The 24,361-nt window shown below is 40.1% G+C and overlaps 1 protein-coding gene across 7 annotated transcripts in view; it reads left to right on the top strand.

Moving 5' to 3' along the window:
* The window catches only part of ARHGEF9 (Cdc42 guanine nucleotide exchange factor 9), a 515,595-nt gene that overhangs the window by 423,116 nt on the left and 68,118 nt on the right, over nt 1-24,361 (top strand). For all 7 annotated transcript variants that reach the window (XM_088834154.1, XM_055438785.2, XM_088834153.1 and 4 more), the window contains 2 exons: nt 9,449-9,681; nt 15,325-15,454. In XM_088834154.1, coding sequence (XP_088690280.1) covers nt 9,449-9,681; nt 15,325-15,454 — 363 coding nt within the window. The remainder of the gene's footprint in view (nt 1-9,448; nt 9,682-15,324; nt 15,455-24,361) is intronic.

Genomic DNA, 24,361 nt, shown 5'->3' with positions numbered 1-24,361 from the left:
CCTAGAAAAAATAAAAACGTCAATAAATAATGAATAATGCAATAACTGAGATCAAAACCAATATCCAATATCCAAAAGTCTACATGCACTAAATGCTGGAGAGGGTGTGGAGAGAAGGGAACCCTCTTACACTGTTGGTGGGAATGCAAACTAGTACAGCCACTATGGAGAACAGTGTGGAGATTCCTCAAAAAACTGGAAATAGAACTGCCATATGATCCAGCAATCGCACTCCTGGGCATACACACCGAGGAAACCAGAATTGAAAGAGACACATGTACTCCAATGTTCATCGCAGCACTGTTTATATCCAGGACATGGAAGCAACCTAGATGTCCATCTGCAGATGAATGGATAAGAAAGCTTTGGTACATATACACAATGGAGTATTACTCAGCCATTAAAAAGAATGCATTTGAACCAGTTCTAATGAGGTGGATGAAACTAGAGCCTATTATACCGAGTGAAGTAAGCCAGAAAGAAAAACACCAATACAATATACTAACGCATATATATGGAATTTAGAAGATGCAAATGATAACCCTGTATACGAGACAGCAAAAGAGACACAGAGGTATAGAACAGTCTTTTGGACTCTGTGGGAGAGGGTGAGGGTGGGATGGTTTGGGAGAATGGCATTGAAACATGTATATTATCATATGTGAAACGAATCGCCAGTTCAGGGTCGATGCATGTTACAAAATGCTCGGGGCTGGTATGTGGGGATGACCCAGAGGGACGATAAGGGGAGGAGGGAGGTGGGAGGGGGGTTCGGGAGGGGGAACTCATGTACACCCAGGGCAGATTCATGTCAATGTATGGCAAAACCAACCAACAAATAATTGTAAAATAATTAGCCTCCAATAAAAATAAATTAAAAAAAAAATATCGAGGGAACCAACAATAGAATGACTGAGGCAGAAGATAGGATAAGTGAGGTGGAAGATAGAAATGGTGGAAATAAATGAAGTACAGGGGAAAAAGAATTAAAAAGAAATGAGGACAACCTCAGAGACCTCTGGGACAATGTCAAGTGTCCCAAGATTTAAACCATATGAGTCCCAGACGAAGAAGAGAAAAAGAAAGGCCATGAGAAAACATCTGAGGAGATAATAGTTGTAAACTTCCTAAAATGGGGAAGGAAATAGCTACCCAAGTCCAACAAACCCAGAGAGCCCCAAACAGGATAAACCTATGGTGAAACACCGAAGACACATATTAATCAAATTAACAAACATCAAACACAAAGAACAAATATTAAAAGCAGCAAGGGAAAAACAACAAATAACACACAAGAGGATTCCCATAATGATAACAGCTGATCTTCAGTTGAAACTCTTCAGGCCAGAAGGGAATGGCAGGACATAAAGTGATGAAAGAGAAAAACCTACAGCCCAGATTACTGTACCCAGCAAGGATCTTATTCAAATATGAAGGAGAAATCAAAAGCTTTACAGACAAGCAAAGGCTGAGAGAATTCAGCACCACCAAACTGGCTCTCCAACAAATGCTAGAGGATCTTCTCTAGACAGGAAAAGAAGAAGTAAAACTCTGACTGTTTGCAGATGACATGATCCTCTACATAGAAAACCCTAAAGACACCACCAGAAAATTATTAGACCTAATCAATGAATATAGTAAAGGTGCAGGATATAAAATTGACACACAGAAATCCATACCATTCCTATACACTAACAGTGAGAAAAGAGAAATTAAAAAACAATTCCATTTACCATTGCAACAAAAAGAATAAAATACTTAGGAATAAACCTACCTAAAGAAACAAAAGACCTATATACAGAAAACTATAAAACAGATGAAAGAAATCAAAGAGGACACAAATAAATGGAGAAATATACCATGTTCATGGATTGGCAGAATCAATATAGTGAATATGAGTATACCATCCAAAGCAATCTATAGATTCAATGCAATCTCTGTCAAAATATCAATGGTATTTTTTGGAGAACTAGAACAAATAATTTCCCAATTTGTATGGAAATACAAAAAAACCACAAATAGCCAAAGCAATCTTGAGAAAGAAGAATGGAACTGAAGGAATCAACCTGACTGACTTCAGACTATACACAATGCTACTGTCATCAAGATGGTATGGTACTGGGAAAAGACAGAAATTTAGATCAGTGGTACAAAATAGAAAGCCCGGAGATAAATCCACGCACCTTTGGACACCTTATCTTTGACAAAGGGGGCATGAATATACAATGGAGGAAAAGACAATCTCTTTAACAAGTGGTTCTGGGAAAACTGGTCAACCACTTATAAAAGAATGAAATTAGAACACTTTCTGACACCATACACAAAAATAAACTCAAAATGGATTAAATATCTAAATGTAAGACAAGAAACTATAAAACTCCTAGAGGAAAACATAGGCAAAACACTCTCTGACATATATCACAGCAAGATCCTCTATGACCCACCTCCCAGAGTAATGGAAATAAAAGCAAAAATAAGCAAATGGGACCTAATTAAACTTAAAAGCTTTTGCACAACGAAGGAAACTATAAGCAAGGTGAAAAGACAACTTTCAGAATGGGAGAAAATAATAACAAGTAAAACAACTGACAAAGAATTAATCTCATAAATATACAAGCAGCTCTTGCAACTCAATACCAGAGAAATAAACATCCCAAACAAAAAATGGGCCAAAGAATTAAACAGACATTTCTCCAAAGAAGACATACAGATTGCTAACGAACACATGAAAAGATGCTCAACATCACTCATCATCAGAGAAATGGAAATCCAAACCACAATAATTACCGTCTCATGCTGGTCAGAATGGCTGATATCAAAAAGTCTACAAACAATAAATGCTGGGGAGGGTGTGGAGGAAAGGCAACCCTCTTACTGTGTTGGTGGGAATGGAAATTAGTACAGCCATTATGGAGAACCGTGTGGAGATTCCTTAAAAAACTGGAAATAGAACTGTCATACGACCCAACAATCCCACTGCTGGGCATATACACTGAGGAAACCAGAATTCAAGAGACACTTGTACCCCAATGTTCATCACAACACTGTTTACAATATCCAGGACATGGAAGCAACCTAGATGTCCATTGGCAGATGAATATATGAGAAAGCTCTGGTACATATACATAGTAGATTTTTACTCAGTCATTAAAAAGAATGCATTTAAATCAGTTCTAATGGGGTGAATGAAATTGGAGCCTATTTTACAGAGTGAAGTAAGTCAGAAAGAAAAACAGCAATGTAGTATATTAACACATATATATGGAATTTAGAAAGATGATAATGATGTCCCTATATGCGAGATAGCAAAAGAGACACAGAAGTATTGAACAGTCTTTTGGACTCTGTGGGAGAAGGCGAGGGTGGGATGATTTGAGGGAATAGTGTTGAAACATGTATGTTATTGCATATATAGATCGCTAGTCCAGGTTTGACACCCAAGACAGGGTGCTCAAGGCTAGTGCACTGGTATGACCCTGAGGGATGGGATGGGGAGGGAGGAAGGAGGAGGGTTCAGGATAGGGAACACACTTACAGTCATGGCTGATTCATGTCAATCTATGGCAAAAGTCACTACAATATTGTAACGTAATTAGCCTCCAATTAATATAAATAAATTATTTTTTTTTAAAAAAGAATAGATATGCAAAGTTAAATAGAGGTAGTTGAATAAGATTTATATACATTAGAGATTATCTACAAGGGGAAAAGAACAGTAGGAAAGGCAAGTTCAGTTCACTTCAGTCGTTCAGTCATGTCCTACTCTTTGCAACCCCATGAATCACAGCAAGCCAGGCCTCCCTGTCCATCACCAACTCCTGGAGTTCACTCAAACTCATGTCCATCGAGTTGGTGATGCCAACCAGCCATCTCATTCTCTGTCGTCCCTTCTCCTCCTGCCCCCAATCCCTCCCAGCATCAGAGTCTTTTCCAGTGAGTCAACTCGTCGCATGAGGTGGCCAAAGTATTGCAGTTTCAGCTTTAGCATCAGTCCTTCCAATGAACACCCAGGATTGATCTCCTCTAGAATGGACTGGTTGGATATCCTTACAGTCCAAGGGACTCTCAAGAGTCTTCTCCAGTACCACAGTTCAGAAGCATCAATTCTTCAGCGATCAGCTTTCTTCACAGTCCAACTCTCACATCCATACATGACCACTGGAAAAACCATAGCCTTGACTAGACGGACCTTTGTTGGCAACGTAATTTCACTGCTTCTAAATATGCTATGTAGGTTGGTCATAACTTTCCTTCCAAGGAGTAAGCGTCTTTTAATTTCATGGCTGCAATCACCATCTGCAGTGATTTTAGAGCCCCAAAAACTTAATAACTTAATAATATCAGTATTGGGTACAGTGAGAAGACGGCAGTCTATGAAACAGAAAGGAGGTTCACCAGCTCCTTGGTTAGTGACTTCCAGCTTCTAGATCTGTGAGAAGCAGATTTCTGTTTCTAGCCACCCAGCCAGTCTGTGGTATTTTTATTTTCATTGCAGCATTCCAAACAGACTAAGACAGTGGTGATGGTTGCATAACATAAGAAATGTACTTAATGCCACAAACTGTACACTTAAAAATAGCTAAAATGGTAAATGTAATATATTTTTACCATAATAAAAATAATTTTAAAAAATGAAAAAAAAAAAAAATAGAGCCCCAAAAAATAAAGGCTGACACTGTTTCCACTGTTTCCCCATCTGTTTCCCATGAAGTGATGGGACCAGATGCCATGATCTTAGTTTTCTGAATGTTGAGCTTTAAGACAACTTTTCACTCTCCTCTTTCACTTTCATCAAGAGGCTTTTGAGTTCCTCTTCACTTTCTGCCATAAGGGTGATTTCATTTACATATCTGAGGTTATTGATATTTCTCCCAGCAATCTTGATTCCAGCTTGTGCTTCTTCCAGCCCAGCATTCCTCATGATGTGCTCTGCATATAAGTTAAATAAGCAGGGTGACAATATACAGCCTTGACGCACTCCTTTTCCTATTTGGAACCAGTCTGTTGTTCCATGTCCAGTTCTAACTGTTGCTTCCTGACCTGCATATAGGTTTCTCAAGAGGTAGATCAGGTCGTCTGGTATTCCCATCTCTTTCAGAATTTTCCACAGTTTATTGTGATACACATAGTCAAAGGCTTTGGCATAGTCAATGAAGCAGAAATAGATGTTTTTCTGGAACTCTCTTGCTTTTCCCATGATCCAGCAGATGTTGGCAATTTGATCTCTGGTGCCTCTGCATTTTCTAGAATCAGCTTGAACATCTGGAAGTTCATGGTTCACGTATTGCTGGCTTCGAGAATTTTGAGCATGACTTTACTAGCGTGTGAGATGAGTGCAATTGTGCGGTAGTTTGAGCATTCTTTGGCATTGCCTTTCTTTGGGATTGGAATGAAGACTGACCTTTTCTAGTCCTGTGGCCACTGCTGAGTTTTCCAAATTTGCTAAACGAAGTAAATTTAGAAACAATGTAATAGGTTTAAAAAAAATAAAAGTATAAAAAAGAGAAACGAGAAAATAATGCAAGAAGAAAGTAAAAGGGGAAAAAATAGGAATACTCCACACAACTGCAAAAGCCCAATGTAGAGGCAGAGGTTTATAACAACAATAGAAAGTGTGACTAAATATACACATATACATATAGACACATAAGAAAAATCAAAACAGTCCAACAAAAATAACTGCAATAGATTGACCGGGCGAACAAAGGAAACCAAAAATTGTATCTACCAGAACAAAACTAATTGATGCACAAACTGGCAAACAAAACTAAAGCAAGGTGCCAATTGGGAAATAAAGCAATGAAAATAAAACTAACAAATATGTTGAGTGGAAAGGAGAGAAAGAAATAATAGATATGCAAAGTTAAATAGAGGTAGATAAATAAGATTTCTATACATTATAGATTAACTGCAAAGGGTAAAGAACAGTAGGAAAAGCAAACAAAGTAAGAAACGTAGAAAAATAATAATAGGTTTAAAAAATTGAAATTAAAAAAAGGAAAAAAAATAAAAGAGGAAAACTCCACAGAACTGCAAACCCCCAACGTAGAGGCAGAGTTTTATGACAACAATAAAAAATGTGACTGAGGAAAAAGAAAAAAAAAACTCTGAAGCTTAATTGGGTTTCTTAGTGCCAATAAAATTTACAACAGAAGGGAGAAAAAAGAAAAAAAAAAGAAAAAATCCTAAATAATCTACAGAACACGTCAAAAAATAAGAGTAATAAATTATTTTTTTGAGTCTCTGCTGTCAGAGTCCTTTCCCACTCTGGGAATCACAATCCACCTTACCTCCCTAGGTTGCCCTCCAATACTCTGCTGATCTCTGGACCTGCTGTGGGGGCTGCTTAGGTTCTAATCTGGTCCTACTCTTGTGTGTTCTTTCCTGCAATGTCCACAGCAATCAGAGCTAGTGCATTTTCTTTTGTGGGAGCTCTCAATGGCCTTTATATATTCCATAGACACAGAGTCTGCTTATTTTATCCTGTGGATTTAATCTGCAGCTTGTACAGCTATTGGGAAGGTTTGGGGTCTTCTTCCTTAGACACACTGCCCCCTGGATTTCAATTGTGGCTTTATTTTCATCTGTACACGTGTGTCATCCACTGGGGTTTAGCTCCTGAGGCTGCCCTGGAGGGCTTGGGTTTGCCCCTTTGAGGGCCAGGTGTGAAAGTCGTGCAGCTGCTTGGGTCACAGGGGTTCTGGCAGCACCAGGTACTCAGGGGGATTGGCGGCTAGGGCAGCAGGAAATATAGTGCTCTGGAAGGGTATGGCAACCAGTATTGGCCAATAAGCTCCAGTATTCTTGCCTGGAGAAACCCATCTCTGACAGAGAAGCCTGGCATGCCACAGTCTACAGGATCGCAAAGAGTTGGAGAAGACCAAAGCAACCATGTGTGCATAAACACAAAAGTGTTTTGTTTTGGGTTTTTTTGGCGTGTGGCAGCTCTGCCCCAGTGAGAGTTGAGCGTGAAGGTGGTGCAGCTGCTTGGCTTGCAGGGACCCTGGCAGCGCCAAGTGTTCAGGTACACAAACTGCCTCCGTGACAGGAGTTATGGCCCTATCAGTCTTTTTTCAAGCCTCTTGTAGCTGGTGATCAGAAGGCCTCTTTGGCCAGTCTTTCTCCATAGCTCCGCCTGTTCAGGCACTTAGAGGGATCCCTTGCCTGGGGTCCTTTTCTGTTGTTTGTCATGTCAGGCACATAGAGAGGCCCCCCTGACTGGGGTCTACTCTGTAGATTGGCGCAGTAGGCACTTAAAAGGACACGCTGGGTGGGGTCCTACTCTGTAGTTCGGCGCATCAGTCACTTAAAGGAGCACCCTGGCTGGAGTCCTACCCTGTAGTTCAGTGCATGAAGCATTTGATGGGCCACCCTCTCTATTGTTCAGCTGCAGATGCTGGCATGTGGGGAGAGAGAGGCTATGGAGATGGCTTCACCCCCTATGTGTGACTCAGGAGTATCGCCTTGCTTCCATGGCTGCCTGGCTTTCCGACTTCCCTCCATAGACATTTCCCCCCATGATCTCCTCCCTCACATCCCTTCGATGCATCTCTCCGCAGTCAACAGCAGCCCTCGCACTGGGATTGCTCCAGAATCCCTAAACTCCAGCTCCCAGCTGCTACACCTTCTAGGGGACCTGCATCCCTGTCCAGGGTATGTATGGCTGTGTCAAGGACTGTCTGATTGTCATTTCATTTAGGCTGCCACAGATCAGCTGTTTTACTCTCAGCCTTAAATGTTTCTCCTGTGACTCAGACAGTTGCCCCACTGTGGGGATCAGACCCCTGCTTCAGTTCCCCTACCTGCTGAAGGTAGATCCAGTCCTACTAATACTCCTGTTTTTCCCTCTAGTTTCTTCATTTTACCAAGTTTTGCGTGATTCTATATGTTCTTTTCCACTGATCATGTACTCCTGTCTGCTCTCAGCTTGTGTTTTGTATGCACTTCTGTGTCTGAAGGTGTATTCCTGATGTATCTGTGGAGAGAGATGTACTCCATGTCCAGCTACTCCACCACCATCTTGTTCTCTCAGCTTCACTCTTCTCTGCAGCTTTCACATCTCTTTCAGACTTTTCAGAATTGAAGAGAGTTAGAGTCTTGCTCTGAGTTAGGCTATTTTGATCTATCCAGACCATTCAGCCTTTCTCCATATCAGCAATAAGGTTGTTTTCACTTTCTTATCATTTGTGTGTTCACTGGAGTAGCACTTTTAGTTTCCTTCAAGAATGTTTCCCTTGCATTCACAACTTGGCTAACTATTTGTTGCAAGAGTTATAGCTTTCAGCCTGTCTCAACTTTTGATATACCTTCCTTCCTAAGTTTAATTATTTCTAGCTTTTGATTTAAAGTTAAAGACATATAACGCTTCCTCTCACATGAACACTAGAGATCATTGTAGAATTATAAATTGACTTGACTTCAGTATTGTTGTATCTTAGGGAATAGTGAGGCCAGAGAAGAGAGAGATAGGGCAACAGTGGAGTAATCATAACACACAACACCTATGTATTGCTTTCACCTTGTTATATAGGTTTGTAGCATCCACAAGCAATTACAATATTAACATCAAAGATCACTTATCATAGATCACCATAACAAATATAATAATAGTGGAGAAGTTTGAAATATTGCAAGAAATACCAAAATGTGGCACAGAGACATGAAGTGAACAAATGCTATTGGAAAAATGATGCCAAAAGACTTGCTCAACCAAGTCTTCCTCCCAAACTTTCAATTTATGAAAAACATATCAGTGAAGTGCAATAAAATGAAAGATACCATTTACCCAGATTAATCTAATATTAACATTCCTCTGATTTTGGTATATCATTTGAATATACTCCCATTACCTTCTCCTCCTCCCTTCTTTACATGTACACACACACACACACACACATTCTTTTCCTCAGCCATAAGGGTTTAACTTGTTTCCGTCACTCCTCTTTACTCCTGAAAATTCCATGGTGTATTTCCTACAGAATATTCTTTGGAGACAATTTGAAACTCTGGATGATGTGATTCATTCAAATAGAAATTTATTACGTTTTTTCCAGACTTTCTAGCTATTCTCAGTGATTAAGTTTCATCTAAAACTATTTAGTCTGCCACTACAAAAAATAGACCTCTGACCTACCTCTATGATCCAGTGCCTGAATTTTATTACAATATTGTGTTTTACTATTTTCAGGATCAGTCTCCTCTCATTAGCCTTCTTTTATAGAATTTACATGCTATTCCTACTTATTTATTTTTATATATGAATTTTTGCAATTTTGTCTAATTCCCAAATAATTTGTTATTAAATTATGAATCAGTTTAGAAAAGACTGATGTTGTTTTCATTTTTATATTTCTACATAAGAAGACGGTTTGTCATTCCATAGCTCCAGAATTTCTTTTAGAGTCTTCAGTAGCATTTCCTTTTCTCTCTGTCTTTCCTCTGCTCACAGCAAGATGGATTCTGGATATACTCTGAGTACTGCAACAATCACCTGGACGCCTGTATGGAGCTCTCCAAATTGATGAAGGACAGCCGCTACCAACACTTTTTTGAGGCCTGTCGCCTCTTGCAGCAAATGATCGACATTGCTATTGATGGTTTTCTTTTGACGCCAGTACAGAAGATCTGCAAGTATCCCTTACAGTTGGCCGAGCTCCTCAAGTATACTGCCCAGGACCATAGGTAAGGGAGGGAGGCAGTAGTGAAGGAGAGAAGCTCCTCTACATGTTAGTACTTATTGACAGTATATGTTCTTTTGCCTTTTCTGAGCTGTTAGCTTATATGTACAATGGGATGATGATATATTCTTGCTTACTTCCCAAGACTCTTGTGTATATAAAATGAGGTAGTGTTTATAAGAGTTGTTTATAAACTTGTAAATAAATATATACACAAAATCAGTGTGCCTCATTATACAACTTAAGACACTGTCTTCAGGAAGCTTATAGCCTGGGCCTTAGTCCTGAATTCAGCCAAGCGAAGGTGTTTGGCTGCTCAGTCATGTCCAACTCTTTGCAACCTCATGGACTGTAGCCCACCAGGCACCTCTGTCCTTGGGATTTTCCAGACAGGAATACTGGAGTGGGTTGTCATTTCCTTCTCCAGGGGATGTTCCCAACCCAGGGAGCGAACCTGCATCTCCTGTGTCTTCTGCACTGGCAGGTAGATTCTTTATCACTCCCTCACCTTGGGAAATTAGCCAAGGGAACCAACTTTTTATTCTCTGCTTAATAGAGTCAAATATCCTGGTAACAGACTAGTCAGCTTGTACTGACCTTAGAATTATTCTGAAAGGCTGCATTCCTGGACTTCTTTAGTCTTTTCCTCCCTCTTCTGCCTCATCCAAACTGTACCCTCCCCTTATAACCAGAGCATAACTAGGGGGAAATTGACTTGAGAATTCCCCTGCAATTTTTTTTTAAAGTTTTTCAGTATTTTCAAGAAAATCCCAAAAGGATGAAAGAGCTTTATTTATCTCTCTGAATGGAAATAGTACTTCTAATCCCCTATTAGTAAGGTATATACTGGAAGTTGGGCTTTCCAGGTGGATCAGTGGTAAAGGATCTGCCTGCTAAGCAGGAGATGCAGGTTCCATCCCTGGGTCAGGAAGATTCCCTGGAGAAGGAAATGACAACCTACTCTAGTATTCTTGCCTAGGAAATCCCATGATCAGAAAAGCTTGGTGGTCACAGAGTCAGACATGACTGAGGGATTAAAGCACCGTACTGGGAGCCATCTCCAGCAATGGGAGTGGCCTGCAGTAAACCATCCCCTAGTTTTGCATATCCTTTATTTCATGACCTAGAACCCCCAGGCTATTTGTAGCATGCTTTTGATTGATATTTAATATCTGACCTTAGGCTTGTTGGCCCAGCTCTCAACTCTACTCCTGATTGAGTACTCCAAGAATAAAGAAGGCCTTTGCCCAATTTCCTTTAGTTTTTGTCTCATTCTCATCAGGGTCATTTCTTACTTTCATTTAACTCTGTTGCCTAGTTTCCTTGGAGATGACTTCCAGACTTAGTTGCATAAGGCCATGTGTGTGGGTCAGCTGGCTTTATGTCAAGCTTCTAAGTCAATCTCTAGGTTCATTTTTAAGTTGATGTCGTTTCTTTAGCACATCATGGGTCATGTGCTGCAATGTTTCTGAAGCCCTGGACAGATTCAAATTTGAAACCAAATGTGGCAGCAGTGGGCTCTCCTTTTGTGTAAGTAACACGACCAGTGATAGCTCTGCCTTCCTTGATCCATTGGCTGCGAGGGAAGTAGGTATAGAAAGACTTTGCAAAGGAAGACTCTGTGTTCTCTTCTCCTTGATTCTGTTTACTAGCTGGGGGATGGGAGTACTCAGACATGAAACTTGGAGGTGACTAAATCTCACTTAAAAAATTCAATATAGCCCATTACCAAAACCAAGTCCCAACTTTTAGAAGGAGAAGACTTGTGAGAGCTAATAGGATACTGAAGAACCCCACTAAATTAAAAATAAAAATGAAAAACATTTATGACCCTAAAATGGGAAGGGCCTTAAAGGAAGTTCTTCTAGTCAGACTTCCTCATTCTATGACTGGAGAGACTGAGTCCCAGAGAGAGAAAATGACAAAGAGGAAGTCTGTGGCATAGCAGGGACACAAAGTATGGACAGTGGTCTGGGAGCCTAACATTTTACAGAGTCCTCCAAATGCCCAGGAAGATTTATGGGCCATTATACTACACAGTCTGGAAGGCCTTTTCTAGTTCTGCCAGCTCATGATGTGATGAATTTAAATGGCCTCCACAAGTATATTTCAAGGTGCTAAATGACCAGAAACAGCCACTATTGTACCTAAATCTCAGTGGAGCAGCTTTCAGACCAATGGTTCTAAAATCAGTATATTCAAAGAGTGATTCTCAAATGTTTTTATATCACAGCTCATCTCCTGCCTGCTCCTGAGTATCTGTTCCATGGAACCTACCTAGTAGGAAGCTCTAAAAATCAAACTTATGGACTGATGATATTAATTATGTAAATTATGTATTTTCACAGGTGCTTTTAAAAGTCCTCCAAATGCCATTTTTAAAACCCGGGGCAGATTCATGTCAATGTATGGCAAAACCAATACAATAATATAAAGTAATTAGCCTCCAATTAAAATAAATAGCTTAAAAAATACTGTATTTAAAACAGATAAACAATAAGGTCCCACTGCACAAGGAACTGTATTCAGTATTTCATAATGAAATATAATAGAAAAGAATCTGAAAAAAATCTGCTATACTTTGCTGTATACCAGAAACTAACACAACTTTGTAAACCAACTATATTTCTATTAAAAAACAAAACAAACAAACAAACAATAAATAAAAGCACAGCCAAAAACTATGTTAGTCTTATAGGCCAAAGCAATCCTAAGGCCTTTTTGGGTTTAGTGGGAGTCAATAAGATAGAATATCTCCCTGGTATTTGCATTCCTATACTCCTTCACCTTGTGAGTGGAACCCCTGCCTCAAGGCCTTTTTGCCCCCTTTGTCTCTGGTCTCCTCCTCTTCCAGCCCCAGGCACTAGAGTGCTGAGAGAATGTTTCAGGCAGTGGCAGGCTACATCAATCCCTGTCCTCATTTGGGTGAACGACTGAACCTAGCACTATCCCCAGACCATGGACAGTTCCTTCTTTCTGGCCTCAGGAATCTGTATCAAGGTGATAGCTCCTGCACTAAATGTCAGAGTAACTTGGATTTGAAGGCAATTAGAGGCTACTGCCAGCTTGAAGGCTTAGTAAGATAGGTATTCAGTTAGGTAAGTCTGAAATGCAGGCAATCAGAGTAGTTTATGAGGGAGAAGGTTAGATGGATAGAGAGTGATAAGTGGAGAATAATGCTACTTTTGTTTACAGAAGGGTGACATGTCTTCACCCCCCTACCAAACCTTGCTTAAGCTGACAAGAAGGAAGTCTCTGTGCAAGAGGAAGGTTAGCTGACCTGTCTAGAACAAGACAGTCCTTGGTTCAGTCAGTCTCTTCACTAGGGTGCTGGACTCAGACCCCCTCTGGAAGCCTGAGGGCTCTGAGCAGGGTTCAGGCTAGACCACAGCTATTTATTGATTGACAGTATGGCACAGTGGCAGTGATAAATTCATGGCTGAGTAGTACATGGGGTCAGGTAGAGCATTCTCATACCAGTACTATCCAATAAGACTGTGTAGTAGACATTGTTGGCATATGGATATTGAGAACTGAGAAATGTAGCTGATGCAACTAAATAATTAAATTTTAAAATTTTGTTTAATTTTAATTAAATGTGGCTAGTTGCTACCATATATACAGGTAACTCTATGCTTTACTTCCCAGAAAGTGGCTTAAGGCATTTTCCTGATGGTCTCAAATCAGAGAGTGGAATAACATGAGCCTAAATAATAGGGTGCTTATTTATGTCAGCAGCTTCTACACTACAACTACCCCTTCTGTCATTACCCTACCCTGCTTCTAAATGGCAGGCTAAGATAGTTTTGCCAGAGCAAAACTTTGACAGTTTTACAGAACATGGTAGTTCCCCTAGTCAGAAGATACTGACTGAACCAAGACTGTCTTGTTCTAGACAGGTCAGCTAACCTTCCTATAGATTGGAGCAAGTAACTGTAAAACATAATGCAATAGGAACAAATATAATATTTTGTGGTTGGGTCTAAGAAGTCAACAATTCAAGGACCAACTGAGAGAAACACAGCTTCTAAAAGCATATTTTAAAGAAATTTAAGAAGTGTTGGTTAATTGTAAGTTCAGTATGAGTCAGAAGTGAGATCTGTAAGAAAAACTGGTAATAGCCAACATTCATTAGGCTCAGAATAAAAAAGAGTTTTTGGTACGTGTGTGTGTGTGTGTGAGTACACACGCATGTTAACAGGGTTGTCTTGAGACAGAATGGACTGCTTAGGATGTTTACTGAGTATCTTGTTACTGGGGGTGATAAGATGTAGTAACATTTGAAGACTATAGTCTGGAAGGTATGCAGAGAAAAGACTGGAGCCAGGGAAGCCAGATAAGAAGAGGCATCTGCCCTGGCAGTTACAACTCCCTTTCTCCTGTGCTTATGTTTGATCTACCACCCCACAGCTCAATATATTAGGGGAAAAAAAGACAGCTGCTGTGCTCTTCTCTTTCTCTTCTCTTCTTTCCAGTTGGTGTTGGGACAGGTTAGTGACCACAAAGCATGTTCAGCCTCTTTAAGGAAAAGTTAGTTAAGACTGAACCATAACTCATCCTCCTGCCTTCTCAGTTTACAGTAATTCCACCAAATATCTTGGATTTCACTTTCAACATGGTTTTCACAGGAGCTATTTGATTGGAAATTAGAGCAGACAAGCAGAGAAAACTTGGCAGGGTGATATAACCTTCAACAAGTAGGACATCCAAAGTCCCGGGAAAATGGGATTAGGATTATATTTCTGAGGTTTTGAGAGACAACCCATATAGCATCTATACTAGAGAAATGTTTCCTTTGTATTAATACTACTACTAACATTTGCTATAAGCCAAGAGTAAAACAGTTGTCATGGATTAATAAAATTTCAACAAATTCTACGGTAATTCTCCCCCATTTTACAGATAAAAAAATATGAGTCACTGAGAAGGTAAATGTGACTTGTCAAAGACCATACCACTTGTCAGTGACTAAAGTCTGGTTTGTGTCCAAGGAGTCTATCTCTGTGGGGGAAATGTTTGGATGTTATTTTATAGTTACTTTGGGCAGAGTTCCCTAGAAATAGGTGCTAGAACAGATGGTAAAGTTGTCTGGACTATGCCATGTGTAAAGCTCCCTTCTTGATCCTTGGCTGATTGTGTCAAATAGAGTACAAAAATAATTACATAAAAAAGATGAGTCTATTTCTCATTCATGTTAAAAAAAAAAAAAAAGCCTTCAGGTAGGCAGCCTATGACTGCCTTGCTTTCTCCATGATTATCAGAGACTCTTTCCAGTTTTCTCTTATCCTATCCTTAAGAGTATGGAGGTTGTCCTTATGGTCCAAGATTTCTGGTAGAACTTCAGCCTCCACATCTAAATTCTAAGCATCAGGATGTAGTAAGTAGCAAAGAAGGGCCTTCTGTCTTTCTTAAAGGAGATTTCTTGAAAGTTCGTCCCAACATTTCTATTTATATATCACTTAACACAACTAGATCACATAAATCACCTCTTGGAAATGTATTCCTTTACTCCACATGGCATGGCTTCCATCTGAAAATGAGGGCTCTGTTGCTAAGTAGGAACAGGAGAATGGATGTTAGGGTTTACACCCAGCACACTGGTTCTATGGCACATTAACTCATCCAACTTGTAATTTTGTCTTCACAGTGACTACAGGTATGTGGCAGCTGCTCTGGCTGTCATGAGAAATGTGACTCAACAGATCAATGAACGCAAGCGTCGCTTGGAGAATATTGACAAGATTGCACAGTGGCAAGCCTCTGTTCTGGACTGGGAGGTAGGACACTTTCACAAGGAGGGACACTGGAGAGTTCAAATACCTTAACCAGAACCTCACATTTTAGCCAAAGATGAACAAAGGGTAATTATATTTGAAAAGCAGGAGAAAGGATTTAGATTAGAACCAAGGCAAAACTCACTACTAATGAGAGGTGTTGTGTACTTAAATAGATTTCTAAGAAAGTTAGAGAAAAGTCTGTAGCAATACTTTATTAGGACAGGAAAGATTCATTTCTTTGGGTGTTACTAAGAAACAATTGGGTTGACTCAGTAACCTTTCAAAGCTATTTCAAATCCTGGAATTTTATCACCACCAGATAAACACTTGGATAAGTCGTAATATGTACAAATCCTTTCCCAGACCCAGAATGCAAGGTTGGTTCTCTGATGCAAGCCAGCCAACCTATTTCTTTTCCTCTTGTCAGGGATCACCTCATCCTGACATATCTACTAGTTCTAAGCCTGCACACTTGAGGTCACGATCATCATCCCTTCCCAAGTGATAGACCACATTCTGCTTTTTAATCATCTCATTATAAAAATAATCCCTGAGTCTTAATTCTATTGGAAACAATCATGACTTCTCTGAACTCAGAAAGCCTTCAGTGAAGTCACTATAGCCTTGTCATCTGAAATGTTCACTTGAAGAGGATATACACAGCCTAACAACTAAACAGAGCTTTTGCCTCTAATGCCATGGTTCCTCTGAAGTTCCTGAGGTGTCTGTTCAGTAGAAACAGTGCTGTGAGTTTTAACACCTCACAGGTACCTATATGTTAAGTACAGTATTTATTGTCTCTTGTACCCATCAGGAGAACCAGGAATAATGACATTTCATATTTATCTCTCAGGCCCAAGTTATAAAATATGAAAGTTCATAGCTAATATAAACAAGATAGAAAAAGCTGGACATGCTACCACGGAGGAAGAGGCAATCTTAAGCCTCGTGGTCATAGTGTAAAAGTTGAATCAGCTCCCCATTCCACTGGCCTCCACACAGGTATAATTTCCTATAATTTGAGAGGTAGTATTTCTCTAACTTCTCATATAGTTTAGCACTTTCCGAGGGGATTAAATATCAGCCTTAGAGTTACTTAACCAAGATCCAGAAAAAATCATCTTTCCTTTGTTCTGTGACCTCTGTTCCTCTTTAATGTAAATGGCTGGAAATGTCCACAGTTCTGAGCAGTAGGCATATTTTTGAGTCTTATTTGAAGGATAGTGTCCCCATATAGAATAGAAAACAGCATTGATTCTTTGAGATTCAGGGAAAAGAAGGAAACTTCTAAAGAGACCTTCTTGCTCATAAGAAGCCAGCACTGGCACAGACTTATTAGAAAATCACAGATTCTCTTTCCTTTGGGTCTGGTTTGCTTTGGCTAGTTGCCTGATCAAATGACCTCTAGCAAGCCCATAAAGTCTCAGGTACTCTGAAACTGTGGCTGGCTAGGAGGCATCTTTTTCTCTACCCTTGATAGGATTCTTTGTAATATAAGTTTCCCAGCAGCAATTGACTTTCTATCCCATGGAACAATTTTCCCCTTCCCAATACTTGGAAGACTTTCTAATTCCTCCATGTGCTCTGAGCCTCCAATCCCTGTGTCTGGGGTCATACAATACCAAGAATAACTTGAAATTCTTTGCCCTGCTCAGGAAGTTTCAGTCACACCCAACTTGAAAGCACTGAACTATAGTTTAGAGATTCAGCATCTCAGAAAAAATTTTATATTTTTATGTCTATAGGTTGGGGGCAGTAAGAAACAAAAAGGCAAGTCTGAGGTAGGATTGATAGGAGGCAGTTACTCTCTCCCTCTTTTGTAAGCATGATTGATTTGTCCTCTAATCTCATCTAAGCCCACACAACCCTGCTTGACAAAGCCCTTCTTTATCTAAGTTGGTTAGAAGAAAAATTCTTTGTGGCTAACTTTTCAGACTGTGGTCACTATGGAATTTACCAGCTACAGAGAGGTTGTCCTCTAGGAAGGCTTTTCTTTAGCAAGGCCTGTTGGGTACATTTCAGAAGCCAGGCCCAAAGTTTCGATCAAGTGTACCATATCTAGTCTTAAAACACTTTTAGAATGTCAGTGTCACTAGGGATTTTAGTGAATTCCCTGAGCAACGACCCTGGCCATGCTTATGCACATGTGTGTGCATATACATATGAGTAATGATGGTGAAAGTCTGAGAAGCCTATTCCTCAGCAAGGCCAAATAGCAAGTCAATGACAAAACTAAAACTTGAATCTAGTCTCCACAGTCTTTTTTTTTTTTTTTTTGAGATACAAATACAAGCACTTTGTTTTAAAAAGTAAACATAAGAGATAGATGTAAATTCAAAAGTGTTTAAATGCTTCCATTTTTAATAATTCAATTAAAAGGGTATTCATTTCAGTGCTGCACCACATATTCTTGTAGCCTTCTGCTTCCTGCAGCCAAGTTGCTGTCCTTTATGATATTACAGGGACTTGTTTCTGCAGTAAAGTGTCCATATCTAAGAAAGAGAGTAAAACTGTCTTGGGTGGGGGAAATCCAAATCCCAGTAAGGTTAAAGGTGGATGAGTGCTGGGGCCTCCCCCAGAAAGAAACAGGATATGTCTGTTCCATAGCTGGTTGGCTCTTGGCTTAGATGGCCCAAGCTCACTTGTTCCCCTCGTTGTATATTCCACCTACCCAAGCAGTTGAACATGCAGAGAGAAGCTCTGCCAGCTTGGTGCGGGCTGCTGTGGACAAGCCTTGCACATCAAGAAAATAAAGCAGTGCTTTTCTCTCTCTGCTACTCCCTTACCTCCTCCAGATGTTTGAAAAAACAAGGTAGCTGTTAAAAACATCTACAGAATAATTCAAGTTTAATTTGTCAAATGAAAAAGAAGAGTCATAGAAGGAACCTTCAGAGCTTAATATCCCTTGAAGAGAAATTAGGAAAGAGGGTGGACAGTTGGTAGTATACAAGCAATAGCAATTGTTGCCTTCTCAATAAATCATAACATTTGGCTAGAGAGCAGGAGATCTTGTATTATATCCACAACTGGCCCTCTCTTAACTTATTCCATGAACATTCTGGGTCTTTTTGCCCACCTCCCATTACCATCCCTGCTCCCTGTCAACCTATGGGGCCTAGAATTCTTTGAGTACCCCTTGCTCTCCCTCACCCTCTAGGACTCCTAAAAGTCAGTATCAGTATCACCTATACTTCTAAATAATAAGTACCTTGGACAGCTTAGGGGAACAGCAGGAAGAAGAACCTGTACCCAAGAATTATAATTTCTTGGAAATTTCTATTTCTAATTTCTCTGATGCTGATATTTGGTTAAGCTGTCACTTTGCTACCCTTCACATGCATTAGATCCACTTGAAGGGACGGGAAAAGGAACATATCCCTGACAGCTTCTTTTTATCTTTTTTTTTTTTTTTTCCTGGAGATTTTTACCAGGATCCCAAATTTGCAGCTCGTGTTTAGGAACTTGATTGTGTGTAGTTGTGATTACCTGTTCATAACACCCCTCCCCTCAACAGCCTGGTTATACAATACTCAAGAGCATGTTCTGTTTTACCATTGGACTTCTGAATCCAAAGAATTTAGAGGAAATACAAAAGCCCAATGTGATGCAGGCAGCAGAAACATCTACTTGAAAGCTAAAGTGACTGGATGAAGCATACTCCTGGGACCATTAGATAAAATGTGGAGCTGAATGTATTTGTTACTTCCCTGCCCTCTTGCCAGCAGGAAGAATAAAAAATAAACTATGAGAAGGATAGCATTTCCCTTGTCTTTCTCTCCCTTGATGTGCTCAGGACACAGCCCCACATGAGATAATTAGCCTGTAATTAGAATGGGGTGCTAGATACTGAGATATCGAGATGAATGAGATGTGGCCTTGGCTATCCAGTGAGGGCGAATATGTCCTAAGAAGAGCAAAATCATGGAAGAATAGAAGAAAACAAAAGACATGTAGGGGAAGAGGAGGTAAGAATTGATTGCACTCGAAGGGTCAAGGCAAAGAACTATGTGGTGCAAGTGGGGCAGAGGGACAAAGCAGAGAGCTCTAAACTCTAAGGTCTCTCTCCCTTACATGAGCTGATTTGATGCCCTCAAGCAGCCATGTAAAGTGGCTCAAACAGAAACCTTTGTATTAGCCACATTGTTTAAATGAGGAAGCAGATTGATGGTAATTAAGCTACTTCCCAAGGAAGTGAGTTGGCGGCAGCACTAGCCCCAGAACCTAAGTACTTGACATTTCCACCTTAGAAATCTTCCAAGGCAGCTAGATGTTCCATGATGGCATCATTATTTTGCTGCAGTTTGATGGTTTAAAGCATGACATTCAGAGGGACTCTGTCTTATATTCTTCTACTTTGGGCATATTACTTCTAATTTCTGACATTGGTTTAGGAGTAAATAACAATACTTCCCTTATTCATCACAGAGAAGATAGAATGAAAACCACAATCACAGAAAACTAACCAAACTGATCACATGGATCATAGCCTTTTCTGATTCAATGAAATTATGAGCCATGCTGTGTAGGGCCACCCAAGACGGACAGGATATGCTGGAGAGTTCTGACAAAACATGGTCTTCTGGAGAAGGGAATGGCAAACCACTTCAGTATTCTTGCCTTGAGAACCCCATGAGCAGTATGAAAAGGCAAAAAGATATGACACTGAAAGATGAACTTGCCAGGTCAGTAGTTGCCCAATATGCTACTGGGGAAGAGTGGAGAAATAGCTCCAGAAAGAATGAAGAGACAGAGCCAAAGCGAAAACAATGCCCAGTTGTGTTTGTGACTGTTGATGGAAGTAAAGTCCAATGCTGTAAAGAATAATATTGCATGGGAAACTGGAATGTTTGGTCCATGTATCAAGGTAAATGGAAATTGGTCAAATAAGAGATGGCGAGAATGAACTTTGGCGTGTTAGGAATCAGTGAACTAAAATGAACTGGACTGAGTGATTCTAATTCAGATGACCATTATATCTACTACTGTGGGTAGGAATCCCTTAGTAGAAATGGAGTAGCCCTCAGAGTCAACAGAAGAGTCCAAAATTCAGTACTTGGGTGCAATCTGAAAAATGACAGAATGATCTCTGTTCGTTTCCAAGGCAAACCATTCAATATCACAGTAATCCAAGTCTGTGACCCAACCACTAATGCTGAAGAAGCTGAAGTGGAATGGTTCTATCATGACCTACAAGGTCTTCTGGAGCTAACACCAAAAAAGGATGTCCTTTTCATCATAGGGGACTGGAATGCAAAAGTAGGAAGTCAAGAGATACCCCGAGTAACAGGCAAGTTTGTCCTTAGAGTACAAAACGAAGCAGGGCAAAGGCTAATAGAGTTTTGCCAAGAGAATGTACTGGTCTTAGCAAACACCCTCATTGAACAACACAAGAGAAGACTCTACCCATGGGCATCACCAAATAGTCAATACCAAAATCAGATTGATTCTACTCTTTGCAGCCAAAGATGGAGAAGCTCTATACAGGCAGCAAAAACAAGACTTGGAGCTGACTGTGGCTCAGATCATGAACTCCTTGTTGCCAAATTCAGATTTAAATTGAGTAAAGTGGGGAAAACCACTAGACTGCTCAGGTATGACTTAAATCAAATCCCTTATGATTATACAGTGGAAGTGACAAGTAGATTCAAGGGATTACATCTGATAGAGTGCCTGAAGAACTATGAAAAGAAGTTTGTAACATTGTACAGCAGGCAGTGATCAAGACCATCCCCAAATAAAAGAAATGCATAGTTAAAATGGTTGTCTGAAGAGGCCTTACAAATAGCTAAGAAAAGAAGAGACGTGAAAGGAAATGGAAAAAAGGAAAGATATACCCATCTGAATGTAGACTTCCAAAGAATCACAAGGAGAGATAAGAAAGACTTCCTCAGTGATCAATGCAAAATAGAGGGAAACAATAGAGTGGGAAAGATTAGAGATCTCTTTCAGAAAATACCAAGAGAATATTTCATGCAAAGATGGGCACTATAAAAGACAGAAGTGGTATCAACATAAGAGAAGTGGAAGATATTAAGAAGTGGCAAGAATACCCAGAAGAACTATCCAAGAAAGATCTTAATGACCCATGTTACCATGATGATGATATCACTCACCTAGAGCCAGACATACTGGAGTCTGAAGTCAAGTGGGCCTTAAGAAGCATCACTATGAACAAAGCTAGTGGAGGTGATGAATTCCAGATGAGCTATTTCATATCCTAAAAGATGATGCTGTTAAAGTACTACACTCAATATGCCAGCAAGTTAGAAAACTCATTTGTGCTTTTTTAATAAAATTCTTTTTTAGAAATAAAAAATAAAAATAAAAATAAAAAAAAAAAAGAAAACTCAGCAATGGCCACAGGTCAGTTTTCATTCCAATCCCAAAGAAAGGCAATGCCAAAGAATGTTCAATGCCACACAATCGCCCTCATCTCACACGCTAGCAAAGTAATGCTCAAAATTCTCTAAGACAGGCTTCAATAGTACATAAACTGAGAACTTCGAGATGTTTAAGCTGGATTTAGAAAAGGCAGAGGAACCAGAGATCAAATTGCCAAATCCATAGGATCATAGAAGAAGCAAGAGATTTCCAGAAAAACATCTATTTCTGCTTCATTGACTACTCTAAAACCTTTGACTGTGGATCACAACAAAATTCGGAACATTGTTAAAGTGATGGGAATACCAGACTACCTTACCTGTCTCCTGGGAAATCTGTATGCAAGTCAAGATGCAACATTAGAATTGGACATGGAACAACAGACTGGTTCCAAATTGGCAAAGGAATATGGCAAAAATATATATGGTCACCCTGCTTATTTAACTTATATGCAGAATATATCATGAGACATGCTGGGCTGAATGAAGCACAAGCTGGAATCAAGATTCCTGACAGAAATATCAAGAACTTCAGATATGCAGATGACACCACTCTTATGGCAGAAAGCGAAGAGGAAATAAAGAGCCTCTTGATGAAAGTGAAAGAAGAGAGTAAAAAAGCTGGCTTAAAACTCAGCCAAAGATCGTGGCATCTGGTCCTTCATGGCAAATAGATGGGGAAACAATGGAAACAGTGACAGACTTTATTTTGGGGTGCTCCAAAATCAGTTCAGATGGTAACTGCAGCCGTGAAAGTAAAAGACGCTTGCTCCTTGGAAGAAAAGCTATGAGCAACCTAGACAGCATATTCAACAGCAGAGACATTACTTTGCCAACAAAGTTCTACCTAGTCAAAGCTATGGTTTTCCACTAGTCATGCATGGATGTGAGAATAGGACCATGAAGAAAGCTGAGTGCCAAAAAATTGATGCTTTTGTATTTTGTTGTTGAAAACTCTTGAGAGTTTCTTGGACTGCAAGGAAATCAAACCAGTCAACCCTAAAGGAAATCAGTCCTGAATATTCATTGGAAGGACTGATGCTGAAGCGGAAGTTCCAATACTTGGGCCACTTGATGTGAAGAACTGTCTCATTGGTAAAGATCCTGATGCTGAGAAAGATTGAAGGCAGGAGGAGAAGGGGACGACAGTGGATGAGATTGTTGGATGGCATCACCGACTCAATGGACATGAGTTTGAGCAAGCTCCGGTATTTGGTGATGAACAGGGAAGCCTGGAATGCTGCAGTCCATGGGGTTTCAAAGAGTCAGACATGACTGAGTGACTAAACTGAACTGAACAGTACATCCCTTATTGGGTTATGAGTATTAATATGAGTATGTGGCACAAGATTTGGGCAACACAGTAATATTCAAGATAATGGCTATCATTATGTGGAATGTACTTTTCTAAGCACTTTATATGTTATATAATTCTTACAAACGCCCGATAAGGTTTGTCATATTATTATTGTCATTTTAAAGGTGAGGAAACTTAGGAACAGTGAACATAAGAGAGTTACCTGACAACAATCAGCTTGGTGAGCACAGAGGTGTATTTATTCAAGTTTCCTTCTTGGTAGAATGACACCAAGTGGGACTCATGGCAAGTATTTAGAACAGAATGGTTAGAATTGGGGTACTCCTCGCTGGTAGAGTGGGTAGACCATATGGCAGTGAACAGTACCCATGGTCTGATCATCCTCGGCTTAGCAAATTGTGTCTTTAAAAGTCATCCTGGGCATCTTTGTATGGCGTTGGCCCCCTTTATACCTTTTTTTCACTTCATACATATTTAAAATGGATTTTAATACATGTTCCTGGCCTGCCTCTAGTTGGGGCATGGACGATTGGTACCACTTTTAGCTTCCCATCCCTCCAACACTAAAACCTCGCATGGCCCCTACACTCTCAGGGATTCTTTTCCTAGTCCTGGGCCTCCAGAGGTTCTGGGTTAGTATGTGGGCCCGCCAAGGAGGAACGTTTACCAAAATTCCAGGGAGACCCTGGGCTGTGGTCTGGAGTCACACTAGTATCGCTGAGCTTTCTTTTTGAGGTTGTATTATTAGAAAATATTTCCACCGTGCTCCTGTTTTTCTTCCTGTCTCTTAGACTGAAAAAAAAGTGATATGCTCAAGAATACAATGTCTAGCTACCCCTCTCTTTATGCCACTGCCTTGCCTAGATTGTTTGCCTCTGATTGTTTCCAGGAAAATGCAGGAGTCCCCATGTCTAACTTTGACTTGAAACTTTTTGGTGCAGGGCTGAGATCTTAGCATTAGAGTGTCAGGGTTAGGACCTTAGAGATCATCCTCACATACCTCATTTAACAGCTAGAAAAACTGAGACCCAGAGAGAGGAAGGGACTGACCCTTCAGTGCCTTTTTAGCCTAGAGACAATATAACGTATTGGCAAAAATGAGCACACTTTCTGGAGTTGCAGACTTAGGTTTGGATTATGGATCTTTGGCTAATTAGCTGGGTGACCATGGCTGATCACTTGACCCCTTTGTCCCTCAGACTATACAGA

This window comes from Moschus berezovskii, chromosome X, assembly GCF_049115385.1.
Source record: "Moschus berezovskii isolate FMDL1 chromosome X, NW_MosBer_1.0, whole genome shotgun sequence".
Classification (NCBI taxonomy): Eukaryota; Metazoa; Chordata; class Mammalia; order Artiodactyla; family Moschidae; genus Moschus; species Moschus berezovskii.
Note: the sequence above shows the minus strand (reverse complement) of the source record. Positions and strands in the feature narration are given on the sequence as shown.